The sequence below is a fragment of the Cavia porcellus genome, unplaced genomic scaffold (genome assembly GCF_034190915.1).
Source record: "Cavia porcellus strain 051 isolate PalLab524CR breed Dunkin Hartley unplaced genomic scaffold, mCavPor4.1 scaffold_3, whole genome shotgun sequence".
Taxonomy (NCBI): Eukaryota; Metazoa; Chordata; class Mammalia; order Rodentia; family Caviidae; genus Cavia; species Cavia porcellus.
Window position 1 is genome coordinate 61,341,922 of NW_026947486.1, and position 13,481 is coordinate 61,355,402.

General features: G+C 42.9%; 1 protein-coding gene across 1 annotated transcript; it reads right to left on the minus strand.

The window, feature by feature from the left end:
• Positions 1–10,582: 10,582 nt before the first annotated feature.
• LOC100727224 (armadillo repeat containing X-linked 6) lies at positions 10,583–13,481 on the minus strand. The gene is made up of 3 exons (XM_005004155.4): positions 13,354–13,481; positions 12,534–12,607; positions 10,583–12,225 (listed from the first exon to the last, which is right to left on the minus strand). Exon 3 carries the CDS (start codon positions 12,082–12,084, stop codon positions 11,191–11,193), a length of 894 nt encoding a protein of 297 aa, XP_005004212.1. The 5' UTR covers positions 12,085–12,225; positions 12,534–12,607; positions 13,354–13,481; the 3' UTR covers positions 10,583–11,190.

The window sequence follows — 13,481 nt, forward strand, 5'->3', positions numbered from 1 at the left end:
CTAATGATTTGTTTTGATTATTTATTTAATTTTAATTTTATTGGCCCAATTTAGATATATATATAATGATTAACATTCATAATAGGTAATTTGTATCTGTACATGATGTTTCGTTCTTCTCATTTTTCCATTCTCCTCCCCTCCCTTCAGCTTCTCTTCTCATTCTTAACAAAATTTTGTTTTTCCTTCTATTTTTTCCTTCTGTTCACTTTTTTTCCTCCATTGCTTTCCTTCTCCCTCCCCTCTCCCTTCTTCTCTTTCCCATTTGAAAATTTTCTTCCAGTTTCTCAATACCTATTAAACATCTTGGTCCTTATTTGTGCTTTTTCTTTCTCATACCACAGGAACATGCAGTATTTACACATGCATGACTGATTTATTTCACTTAGGAGTATGTTCTTGAGGTGCATCAACTTACCTAGAAATTTCTCAAGTTTCTCTTTCTTTTCCTTGTAACTGAATTCATACCTATTAAGAGAAAAATGGATGACAATAAAGGTGCTTAAATCACATTTCACTGCATCTTTAATTAAAATAGTTTTACAGTATTAATTTTTATAGCACTCGTCACATTCCATTGTATTTTCAATTTCTTTTGACTCTTGCGAATAGAGATAAGCTCTATGAGTATGGAGATAATTCATTTTGTTTACTTTAAATCTCCATCCGTTTGGCACAGAAATACCGTTCAATTGTCCTGCATTTCAAGCTGCAATTCTGGTTCTGGACAGGAGTTTATGTTTCTCCATGTATTTTTGAAATAAGTTCAATAAATGTGCATTATTTTTGCAAAGATAAATTTTGTTTTAAAAATATGCTAAGCAGTATTGACAGTATAGATCCAATTAATTCAAAATTCAGATGCGTTAAAAAAGACTGGAATATGACACACCCAGTATCACTGTTCCTTAGGGTTCTGTTCTTTTGTCTTTTCTTTTACTAAGAATTAGACATATTACCATGGTTTCAATTATGTCTTAATGTCTTAACGACACACAAGTCTATACAAAGATGTTATCCAAATGTTTAATTTTGGAAAATTTATTAAAGATGCATTGTCATTAATCCCTCCCAAAATACTTTGTCTCACTTCAAACATATTTATTCCATCATTTTCATCACTTTCTGCACAGTCATGACTGCCTCAATGTCCTTAATGGATTCAAAACATTTACCTTCCACTGTTGTTTTGACTTTGGGGAGCAGCTAGAAGATGCATAATGAAGATCTGATGTACAAGGTGTATGAAAACATAGTATAATATTTTTACCAGATTGCCTTTCCATTTTGTGACACTCAGCAGATTTTATCCCACCTCAGAAAGACATCTGTGAAGGATGACTTCCAGAACTGCTTCAGAAACTGCTTCAAAAACAATGAGATACATGTGTTGAAAATGAGAAGGAACATTTTGAGGTGGATTAGTTGCAATATTGGAAAGTGTATCCAGGAAAATAGGGAGGAGTAAGAAGGAAGTGAGGATAAAACAATCAAAATGTGATATGTATGTGTACAAATTCCCTAAGATGAATGTAATTATTATATGTTTCAAACATAAAATCACCAAAAAAGATTGCATTATACTTGAATTTTGTTTGGTTTGATTTGGTGTTTTGAGTCAGGTTCTCACTACATAGTTCAGGCTAGCTTTGGATCATAATGTAGCCCAGGATGGCCTCAAACTCACAGCAATGATCCTCTCTCCTCAGCCTCCCAAGCGTTGGGGTTACAGGCATGTGCCACCATGCCCAGGTTCATAAAAAAGATTTTAAAAGCATATACCTTATTCTTTGACCAGGCCTCATTTACTGCGTTCAGTATTAACTTATTTGATGCCCACAGATATTTCATAGTCAACATATTTGAAAGTAAAATCATTTCCTCATTCTACATCAAAACTGTTTCTCCTCCTGCATTTCCTGTCTCAGTAAACACAACTATCCTTCCAGTTACACATGCTAGAACGTGTCATTATTGACTCTTATTTCTTTCATTGATTGCACCTCATTAACTTTTTAAATGTTACTATCACAACAATACATACATAACAATAAAGCAATACGTATACCGTTTATGATGAAAAATTTTCCCTCTTTCTCTTCCCTGGACTCCATAACACTCTCTAAAGTAGTAATTTTTCTGAACTCTTTAGATTTTAGCTCTATCTGATGCTGTGGCTCTCAACTGGGAGAGATATTTTTTGCTACTGTTTTCTTGTGGCTTGACTGTCACAATGTGGGGAAGGGTGCCACTGACTTCTTGTGACTAGAGAACTTACAGTGCACAGAACATCTCTGATCGAAAATGTTAACAGTTTTGTTCTTCTGGTTATCTTTAAAAATACAAAAGTACACTTGTAATGACCTCGATTTATATTACTATTCTTCTTACCCCTTATTCTCAATGTTTATTGTGCTGCTATTATTATTTATCTTTAACCAAACAATCCACAAACATTTCTGAGTACCACTGTGTACCAGGGACTATCCAAAGGATTTGGATTCCAGTAATGAGCAGGAGAAAAATAACTTTATTAAGCTTTCTTTCTTGTGAAGGAAGCAGACAATTAAAAATAAGGGCTGGGGGTTTGGCTCAGTGATGTGAGTGCCTGCTTGGCAAACGCGAGGTCATGAAATTGATCTGCAGTACCAAAAAAGAAAAATCAGCTAAAATAAATAAGATATGGGTCGGGGATGCAGCTCAGTGGAATAGCCTGCCAAGTGCAAGGTTGATTCCTAGTACAAAAAAACCCCTAAAATAAATAAAGTAGCTTTAAATTATATCTATAACACTTTGTTATGTAATAAACTTCCACCAATATTTATTCACTTTTCACTTTGTAAAATGAGGACAAAAATTCTATTCTTTTTTCTGCCCTTTATCATCCTTTATGTCACACATTTTGTCAGCTACACTTTTAGGTCTTATGCCTAATTAAAATCTCATTCCTGTAGAAGATCTGTGAATCATTTTCCAAAGCTGTACAGGATAGGATGCTACATGGCTCATCAAGGAGCTATATTATTGTAGTCATAATCATCTAAATACAGTTCATGATTATCAATGTCTAGAGAGACTTTGTTGTATATCACAATGGAAAAGTAAACTAGAACTCAGTTGCATGCCAATGACTATGTAAAGCGGAAATCTCAGTGTATTACATTCATTCTACTGGAAAGACAAGATTCATACTTTAGGAACTTTCACAAGCTTAACCTAAACTTTAGTTGGGTTGTGTCTTTATATCCATTTGGTCCAGTCAAACTGTGCTGGGAGCCATGGAGCCATGGTATACTTACCTACACCATAAAGCATGATAGTGCTAGGTGCAAGATATAAATTAACCGTGTCACATTATGAATCCCCAACCAATCTTGGGAATATTTACATACAACCCTCTTAGTAGCTTAGGCATTAGCTCAATCCTGCCTTATCCTATATGAATAGTCAGATCCTAGAGACACCCAAAATTAGCTTCTGATTTAATTCAGCCTAGTATAATTGGTTAGGAATTGCCAAGAACCCAAGATCAAGGATCTTGTGTCACTTTTAGGGATAATTTTCTCACAATGATTCAATAGATTCTTTTACTCTTTTTTCATCAAGTGCTAAATTCATTCTGTACCTTAATTGGCTTTACTTGTGGAAAAAGTGTATAGGTTTTTTAGTATCTCTTGTGTATTGCTGCACAAAAAACCACTTTGAAACTTGGTGGTTTTAAGTATCCATGTTAGTAACTTTTTAATTTTGTGGGATCAGTTATTTATACTTAGTTCACCTGGTTGATTCTTGTGTTAGTCTTGCTTGAGGTCATTAAGTGGGTAGAGTTAGCTAACAGATTAGGTTGGCACTGGTTTTCTTATATCTAGGGTTGCCATAACTAGTTAGTCAGCTTCCGATTGCTGTGACAAAATACCTAAGAAAATCAAGTTAAAAGATAAAGGTTTACTTTGGCTTACAATTTCAGAGGTTTCATTTCATGGTTGGTTGGCTCCATTGCTTCTGAGCCTGTAGTGAGGCAGAATATTATGATGGAGTGCATGTGGTGGAGCAAAGCTGTTCATCTCGTGACTGGGAAGCAGAAAAAGAGAATATAGAGAAGAAATTCCCAATACTCTCTTCAAGAACATGCTTTCCAATGACCTCATTTCCTTCCACTAGGCCTCAACTTCTAATAGTTTCAATCAGGTGCCAATAATGCCATCAGCTATAGATCAAGCTCTTATCACGTGAGCCTTTGGGGAACATTTAATACACAAACAATATCTAGCAAAAAAAAAATACAAGATGCTCAGTTAAATTTGAATTCCAAGTGTACAATTAGTGTTTTTCAAGTAAGTATGTCTCACACAATATTTAGCAAATGCATACACTAAAAATTTATCTGATGTTCAACTGAAATTTAAATTTAACTGAGAAACCTGTATTTTATCTAGCAACTCTTCGTAAGGCATCTCATTTGAAACAGTTCATGTGTGTTTTACCTGGTCACTTTCTCCACAGATTAGAAGTTTTAGAGCAGGAAGAGTGCAAAGCTCATTGAAATGCACTGTTCAAGCCTCTTCTTGGGTCGTACTTGCTAACATGTAAGCCTGTCAAAGCAAATCATACAACTCTCTCTTCTCTCTCTCTCTCTCTCTCTCTCTCTCTCTCTCTCTCTCTGCTGGGGATTGAACCTAGAGTCTCATGAATAATAATCATGCACTCTACTGCTGAGCTATAGTCCTAGCCTCTTAAAAACATTTATTGTCACCATATACCTATCTGATAGTACATTTAGGGATTTAAAAAGTATAGAAAGTATATTCTTTAAGGTTTCAAAGGTATTTATACATTGACATTTAGCACCAAGTGTTACGAATAGTCTGATATCAAACTGATTTGTAAGTGACTTTCACTCTATCCAGGAAAGTTTTTAGGAACTCCTTTTGGTGCTTATTATTCTAAAATGTCTTAAGAATATGTTTAGGCTAGAGTAATTTTTATTGATTTTATTTGGCTTTAAAAAGACTTTTTTGTTTAATTAAAAAATAGTGAGGGTTTTTGTGTACATCATTCATAGCCAAGAACAAATGTTAACATTTTGTCATATTTATTTAAAATCTTTTTCTTAATAGATAAAATTAAACTACATATGTTTCTGAAGTCACATTTTCCTCCATCCTTTCATAAGACAATTGATACTTCAAAATTGATATACAACCTTCAGTGTACATATTTAATTTTTCTATAAATATGTGTATCCAAAACAATATATAATTTTTTTATATTTTATTTGTTCATTGGTACACTTTAGGCACATACAGTAACCACATTCATGTTGTATCCATACATATACATTACGATTCCTTTCTCCTCCAATCCCATTACCTCTTTTAAAACTCCCTACGACTCCCTATTCAAAGAGCTGAGTTTTCATTTTATACTTTTTTCAATTTTTCTTGCCTTTCTTTCCTTCTACTTCCCCCTCTTTATTTCTCTTTTCTTTTTGAATAGTTTCTTGCTATTTCACAGTATCTATTATACATTTATGTTTTTATTTATACTTTCATTTTCCCACACAAGAAATATAATTACAAATTTACACATGTGTGTCCCATTTATTTCACTCATGATTATGGTCTCATCCATTTAACCACACACATCTCAATTCTATCTTGAGTAACATTCCGTTATATATATATTAAAAAAAAAAAAAACCACATCTTCTTTCACTCATTCATTGGTTGATGGGCATTTGAGTTATTCTACTGGAACTTCTTTTCTGGCCAAACTCAAAATACTTTAAATCATTCTGTTGGACTCTATGCCCTTAATTCACAATATACATCTGACTAAAATGCCCCAACAAAAGCCATGCCACTGCCTGAACATTACATTGCTTTGAAATTTTTTCTGCAAGATTAATAGTGCACTGCCCTTAATCTAAGTTTCAGGCAAAGTCTCTCAACCTGAGCAAAATGCGGGCAAACTCTTTGTAATGACATAACACACATTGTCTGGAGTCCAATAGCCACTGGAGTTCTTCCCAACAGAAACCTGCTGAGCTGGGTCTTTATCAGTGGAATTTCTGTCAGTCTCTGGTCATCTTAGCTCTGACAAGAATCTCTCATTAAGCATAGCCGAAAGCATTCCAACTCTACTTTTTGACTCACCATCTCTGAATATTTCTCAATGCTTAACATAAGACATTCCCAAAGGCTGCTGAACTACATGGTAAGCTATAGTCACAGCAAATGACTCTACTTCTCTGATACTAAATTCTATCTTAGTTATATTCCTCTTGTTGCTGAGATAAAATATTCAACACACAAACTTAAAGGGAAAAAGAATTATTTAGCTCACAGTTTTCAGAGGTTTCAGTGCCCACTTCTCTGGCCACAAGGAACTGTGGAAGAGGAGAAAAACTTCATGGCCAATTCAAACAAGCAAGTGAAAAGAAAGCTTCATTCCGTCTCTTATACTCTATTGAGGATACCAGAATTAAGTCATGACAAATCAATTTGTGGACTGATTTCATATTCACCAACCCTTAATTAGAGCACCTATAATTTTGCATTGCACCATGAATCAATCACACCCTATAGATGCATCCAAATATAAAAACCCAAGGTATGCCGGTAGGAGGCTTTGGGGTGACATCTGAACAGAAGTCATAGAGGACACAAATCACAATATTGTAAATGTGGTTCTGTCCTGCACATATATGGAAAGGGAAAGAGAACAAAGGTCATTCCTCATGGTGCTCAAATTGTCAGGATGAGGGTTCCTAAGCTTCCTGTGGGTTGGATTACGTCCTGGGAAGGTACCTGGGGCAGAGACCTGCTCACAAGCACCAGCGATGCCCTCCCCTCCAAACACACACACACCGCCTGCCTTAGTTTACCCAGTGAGCTGAAGCTCCTCAACTCTACTAGATTTTCTTGGGAGGGAAGAGTCCGCTTCTGGAGGGACTTCAGTGCCAGGGGGCCACAGAGGGGACACTGGGCCTAGGTGCATGAGGATGCCACAATGTGTCCCACAGTAGCACAAGAATCAAGTACACAACTAGTGGTGCTGGGCTCACTGATTACCTGTTTGGGCAAAGTAGGCAAATCACATCACGATCACCCATCTTGCTTAAAAGTAACGAGCAGCCTGTCTGTGAGACCAAGCCTGACACAGGAAGTTATGAAAGAACCGGGAAACTGAAAAGGAGGCTCTTTTAGTAATCAGAGAGTGGGGGAGGCCATCCTAAACCACCCACAGAAAAACAGACAGTCAGGGAGAATTAAACTTCCAGGTGAAAAGGAGGCCAGGAGCAAGGTGGGGAGGAATGTAACAGACTTGGAGCAGACACATGCAGCAATCAAAGCAGGCAGGGAGTGAGGCAAAGTTATGGTTTGTGTTCTTGTGGCCCCACCCCAAGCCTCATGCAATCATGGAAGTGACCCAACCTAGCATTTGTGATTGGTCTATTGTCTAGCGCTTGGGTTGGTGGTGTGAGGGCTACACCCACCTAGGGGTGCAGCCAGCATACAATGTACCAATGTACAGGTAGGGAGAAGGTGTGTCTCTCTCTTGCCCGCTTCCAGCTTGCTGTTTGCTGTGGCCTGCCATGCTACCCTGCCACCTGGAGCCAACTGAGTACAGACTGGAACTTTCAACCTGTGAAAAATAGACCTTTCCTTCTCTAAATTTGGGTGTCAGATATTTTGTCTCAGCAAGGAGAGAGAAAAGTAACTGAGACAGGCAACATTGGCAGACGTCTGTTGGGCTCTGGTGCAACACCCTTCTGCATTTTGGACCTCTCAGTGTCCTTTGGGAGGGAGGGAGGAGCAAATCTTGCCCACTGCTACTCACCTTGCAGCTCACAGTGCCAAGGCACAGAGACTGACTTGGTGAGGGCTGTGCTGACCCTTGGGTGGCACTTGAGAGGAATTGGTTGAGGTGGAGACTGCTTTGAGAGTGACATATAGGGCTCCAGCAAGGATGCAGGGTTTAAGACTGAATGGGCACACAGGGAAGCTAGATGTCTGCAACCCCGAATCACTTACAGAGAGAGGGTGGAAGAGTTTCTTCAACTACAGGATCCCCTGGCACCACCACGGACGGTGGGGGTGGGGAAGGCAGGCTGGGAAGGGTGCAGGAGTTAGTGCGGAAGCCAGTACTCTCATGGAGCAAGTGGAAAGGAGCTGATGAGATAAACAAGAAGCAAAGCCAAGGCCCTCTGCGGAACTGAAAAGCACTCTGTGGCATGAGTCCTGGGCTTACAGAAGAGACAGCTCAGGCTGGGGCTGCACCTTCAAGGCAGGGCATCCCTCCACAGAATGGGACAAGCCCAGCATGGATGATCTTGTCCAGTGTTTGCCATGAGAAACTCAGAAAAGGCTACCTGATAGTTGCAGCAGACAGGTGAGTTTGGAGATTTGCGGTTCAGACCTGTTCTTAATTTACGTTGCATCGCCTGTAGGATCTGTGCAACAAGTGCTCTTGCCAGGGCTGAGGGCCTCTCGGGGTCTTCAGCAGGGCCTGGGTGGCATGAACGCTTCCCACTCCCCTGCATACACCTGCTGCAGGGGAGAACCTGCAGGGAAATGGGCTCCAACATGGTACCACCACAGACAGTCAAGGGATACGGGGCAGTGTTTTCGGGAGGGTAGCGCTTTGGGAAGGGCAGTGCTAGCAAATGGACAGGAGGGTTTTGACATGAGCTAAGACCCCGCAGTGGAGGCCCCTCAATGCTGCCAGGCTTCCCTGTGACAGAGCTGCTCCGGAGATGGGCAGGAAGCCTCCAAAGCCCTCTCTGAGTTAGGAGTCAGCTGTGGCCGGCCTTAAAGTGTCAAGTACCCAAGAGAAGCTGGACAACGGTACACAAACAGAAAACTGGAGATCAGGAGTGTGCAGGGGAGTATGGAGGTGCATGCTAATTTGGGCCACAAGCTAGGAAAAAGGACAGCAGCCTCTGCCTCTGTGCTAAGATTAAAAGAGGCTGAGCAATGAGGTGTCACTGAAGACAGCACTGGCAAGGCAGGCTGGACTGGCAAAGGAGGATGCTGGAGCTGTCTGCAGAGACATCTTTGAAAAACAGATTGCCCAGCCAGACTGCAGTTCGCCTGAGAGAGAAGAGTGGTTCCTCTGGCAGCTGTTGCAAAACAAGACCAGGTCCCAGAGCCAGTCAAGGGCACCCCAGCAGGGTGAGCCTCGATGGGGGTGTGTTGTGGCAGTGACCACAGGTCATTTACTGGCCATCCGAGCCCTTAGGGCCTGGGCAAATGCAGTGCCTCCATTCTTGGTCAGAGGCCTTCCCAGAGTTCTTTGGGGGGCCTGGAAGTCTCCCAGGCCTGTAGGACAGTATGCAGCAGGAGCCACACTGTACAAGCAAGAAACTTACTTGCAACCAAAGCTCTTGGGGGAAGAGAGAAGGCGAACTGGGAAGAAAATCATGTTTTATGTAGAAGAGAAGAAGCTGAAGGCCGGGCATTGTGCAGACAGACCACTGCTCCCCAGGGCATGGTGATGCACTGCAGTATCCCAGGGAGACTGACCAGGAGAGGGCACCTGGCACAGGAGCAGCACCGCACAAGGAAAGCAGATGGTTAGTGACCCTGTCATGGCTTTGAGAAAGGAGACCACTGCTTGAGACATCGCAGACACCTAAGGAGCCTGGCCTTGGTGAGGCAGAAGCTAAGACTCTGGGAGGGGTTGGGAAATGTTCTGGAGGGTGGGGAAGAATGAGTAGGCCAGACCGGTGGATCCACGCTTTGGCACACTAGGGTGCTTCCTTTCCTCTCGAGGGTGCCAGGACCTCAGAGGGAGGGTGCAGAGATATCTTTGGATGGATGGATCCCTGGGCCAGGCTGGTCAGTGGATTGTGCTAGGCACCCTGAGCATCTGTCCTGCTACCCCTCCCTGGGGAGTTCACGCAGGACTCCACCATCCTCTTCCTGAGTTCCACCCAGTGTACAGGGGAAGTTGGGAAAGAAGTAAATTGCCCCACAAGAAACAGCTGCAAACCCTTTCACTCTGCCAGGAAGTAGTGCCTGGTATCCCAAGGCAGGGAGGAGGACTAGAAGTGGGTTTAACAGCAGCTTCACAGGAGAGGTAGAACTAGATCAGGTAGCTTGGGCCAGAGGTCATCTTTATTGTGCTAATTACATACTACATGTGCAGGGAAGCATGACAGAGATCCACCCTGTAGGCCCCCCAGCACCGCCCTCCCCCCCACCGCACCTTCACCCTGCAACCAAGGACTGCCAAAGATAAACCTCAAGGACACTGGCCTTCCTCCCCAAGCTGGCAGTCAAGGAGATACCTTTATCAGGAGGTACCTGCTTCAAGGGTATTGTCTCCTCCAATTCTCTCAGCATTGCAACTTAATTCTGCCAGCCCCCACGCCCCACCCCCTAGCCTGTCACCCCTACCCCTAGTGCCTCTCTTGACGTTTATTTTAAACACTGAAGCCCCTTTCTGCCCTGGTTTCCTGTGATCACTGATGAGGGTGCATCTGACAGGAAGCAAACTCCCCAGTCAGCTGGCGTTTATTGTGCATTTTTGTCTTTGTCTTTGTGCAGACTGTAAACTCAACGACAAGGACCATGTCTTCGTTTTGCCAGTCAAACCACACAAGTTTATTGATAATACACACCGATGCAGACTTTGGGGGAGGAGGTTAAGTCAGTAGTATGGATAGAAGGGAGTGCACTTTTTGGATGAGCAGATTCATTGTCATCCATCAGCTGGTGTCAGAAAAAGAGTAAAGGAAAAACGCTTCAATCTAAGCAGCAGCAAACGCACTTACAGCACAAGCTCCCTGTATGAATCTGGTCTCTGTGAAGTGGTCCTGTTTAGACAGGGAAACCACCCGAGGCAATAGTTGCACTCCTGATGCTGTAACTTGATGTTCTTTAGCCACAGCTGGCAGGCTATAGCAACCCAACCTGTTTACAGCCTGAAGAAGGCTACAAGGGAGTAAGTAATTTTCAGTGCCCTTTGCCTGCAGACTGCAAAACCCAGAAGTTACCCAAAGCGCTGTGGGAACCCCTGTCTGGCCAATGAGAGTGTAGTCCTTGATTTAGAGACTGGAACATTCATCCAGTGCCTGGTGACTGGCCAAGGCTGACTCTTCAGTAACACCCAGTGTGGATTCTTTGACATCTGCAAACCAAAGGGTGTTTAGGGGCCATTCAGTCCCCTGCTCCAAATGGACACTTAAGGGGCCAGCGTTTCCAGCAGAATTCCTCTACTTCCGCTTCTGTTTATCATGAATGGGAACAGCACTTGGGCACCCAGCAGCTCCCCCGCCAAGGCTGGCTTTTCAGACAAACCCATCAGCAGTTGCAAAACCTGAACCTTAGCACATCCACTTCCCTTGGATATCAAAGGAAACTGCAAGTCTGAAAAGGACTTGGCAAGCATGTTATTAATAACTGTCATGCTTATTAACAAATTTAATCCGTCCTGCTGCAGTAATGAGTCTCTGCAAGGTGACACAGTCTCCTGACACACTTCATCAGTGTACATCTTAATCTGGCCCTGATTTTCAATACTGCCATTCAGGTTATCAGGGGCACACCAAGCCTTTTTCTGAACAGTGGGGTGGGGAGTGGGGCTTGTGCTTCTGGTGATTGATAGGCAGGCTAAATGTCTACTGACATCGTAGCCACGTGAAGAAACAGCATCCTTGGGCTCAGCGCACAATTTTCCCGCATTGCAAGGACACTTGGACAGCTCAAGAACACGACTGATTTTTTTAAATACTTGAGGACTCCACGTGTTTTTATGGTCATAGGGAAATGGCCGCTGTTTCATTGGGTGTGCTCTGTTTGCCTTTCCTCCCCCTGAGGGCCTGTCCTCAGTGCCATCTGGGGCCCCAGGTTTTGTCCAATCCCTGTTCTTATTCCAGGGTCGAGCCATAGTTGTGAAATCAAACCAAATCTTGGGCTCTTCCTCATCCAGTTCTTGGTCATCCCCCCATTCATCTTCTTCCTCCTCAGAGTTGTCATCATCATCCTTTCCTAGAGTCAGTTTATAAACACAGTAGCAGGCACCAGCCCCTATCATGAGTCCTGCTGCCATCCAACCCAATTCCCGGGCCCGGCCCATGATTAAGTTTGTGCCAGTCTTGGGACAAGATGGGCGAGTGCCTTGCTCCACCTGATTGAAGAAGTCTCTTAGTGACAGAATGAGTTGTGCAGGGTAGTAGTCTTCTGCCTTTGCTAGGTTTCTGTAATTCTATGTATGAATCTGTGGGTGAGAAAGAGTGTTAGGGACATTGGATTATGCCAAGGGTTTTTGCTTGGGCAGACAAATTCAAGTTTGTGTGCTGGTTATATAATTTGGATTATTAGGAAAGTGTTTGCTTGTTCTTTTGTGCCTCTGCCATCTACTCTAAGGATCCATGATTTTTCTTCAGTGACCCTCAGGGAAGGGCAAGAAATAGAATTGTGCTCTCTGTGATAATGAGGCTGTGAGAAATCTACACCTTAAGTTGATTTTTCCTTCACTCCAGTATCTCTATCCTCCAATATTTACATACTGTTTCTCCAACCAACCTTTAACAAAGTCAGGTGGATTCTCTTTCTTCCCTTGTTTCTGCTCTCACTGTTCCCTCTTCATTGAAGATAGTCTGGCAAAGAAGAAACAGAGAATTAGGTGGCAAGGGAAAACTCAATGTGTAGCGGCTGAATTCTCACTGAGCACACGTGTTCCCAAGTAAGCTTTGCTGAATTTTAGGCCTTTGGGTTTAAAGTATTTCCCAGATCTTCTATACTTTTCTAACCAGGGCTTCTCCTACCCCCTTCGACCGCCATTTTCCAGCAAAGGCTGCCACACCCCTTTCCCTGCATTGAAATGGGAGGGGGTGTGGAGTAAGAAGGGGCCTGGAGAGGGCGACTCAGGCTTGGCCAGCACAACTCCCAGCTGCCTTCTCTGCCACCCATGCCCAAGCTTCCGGGCTAATCCCACCTTCACAGGGCCCTCCACAGTTCCAACCAAAGCAATTTGCTCTTTCTGTCGTCAAGATCTGCGCCGCGATCTACAGATCTGCAGCAGACCGGAGACTGAGGAAAGGGAGTGCTTGGTGGACTGACCAACACCCAGGACACGGTGCCTAGGTTGTGGAATCTTTCTTTCCTTGGATTCTCTGTAAGCACCATTCATTCTACTAACCGCTTCGCCCCCCGGAGCCCGCCAATACTTTCCAGTAAAATGAAGGAGTGGAGTGGGGATGGGGGTGGCAGTAGCTATGCGGGAAGGCATTTAAAAAGTCGAAGAGATAAGAATACAGCTCCCAGTCTGCCTAGACTTGAACCCGCAGCGCTCTTTCCCACCCTCACTTCTTTCAAAGCAGCGCCGACCCTCACTTGCACCGACCTGTGTGATCCGAGCTAGTTTTCTTCTTCTTCACATGCCTGCAGAGTAAAAGGGGGCTGGTACCCAGACAGTGGCGACTGGCGCGACTTCTACTCCAGGAGACTCGATCACGTGACACCCCGCGTCAC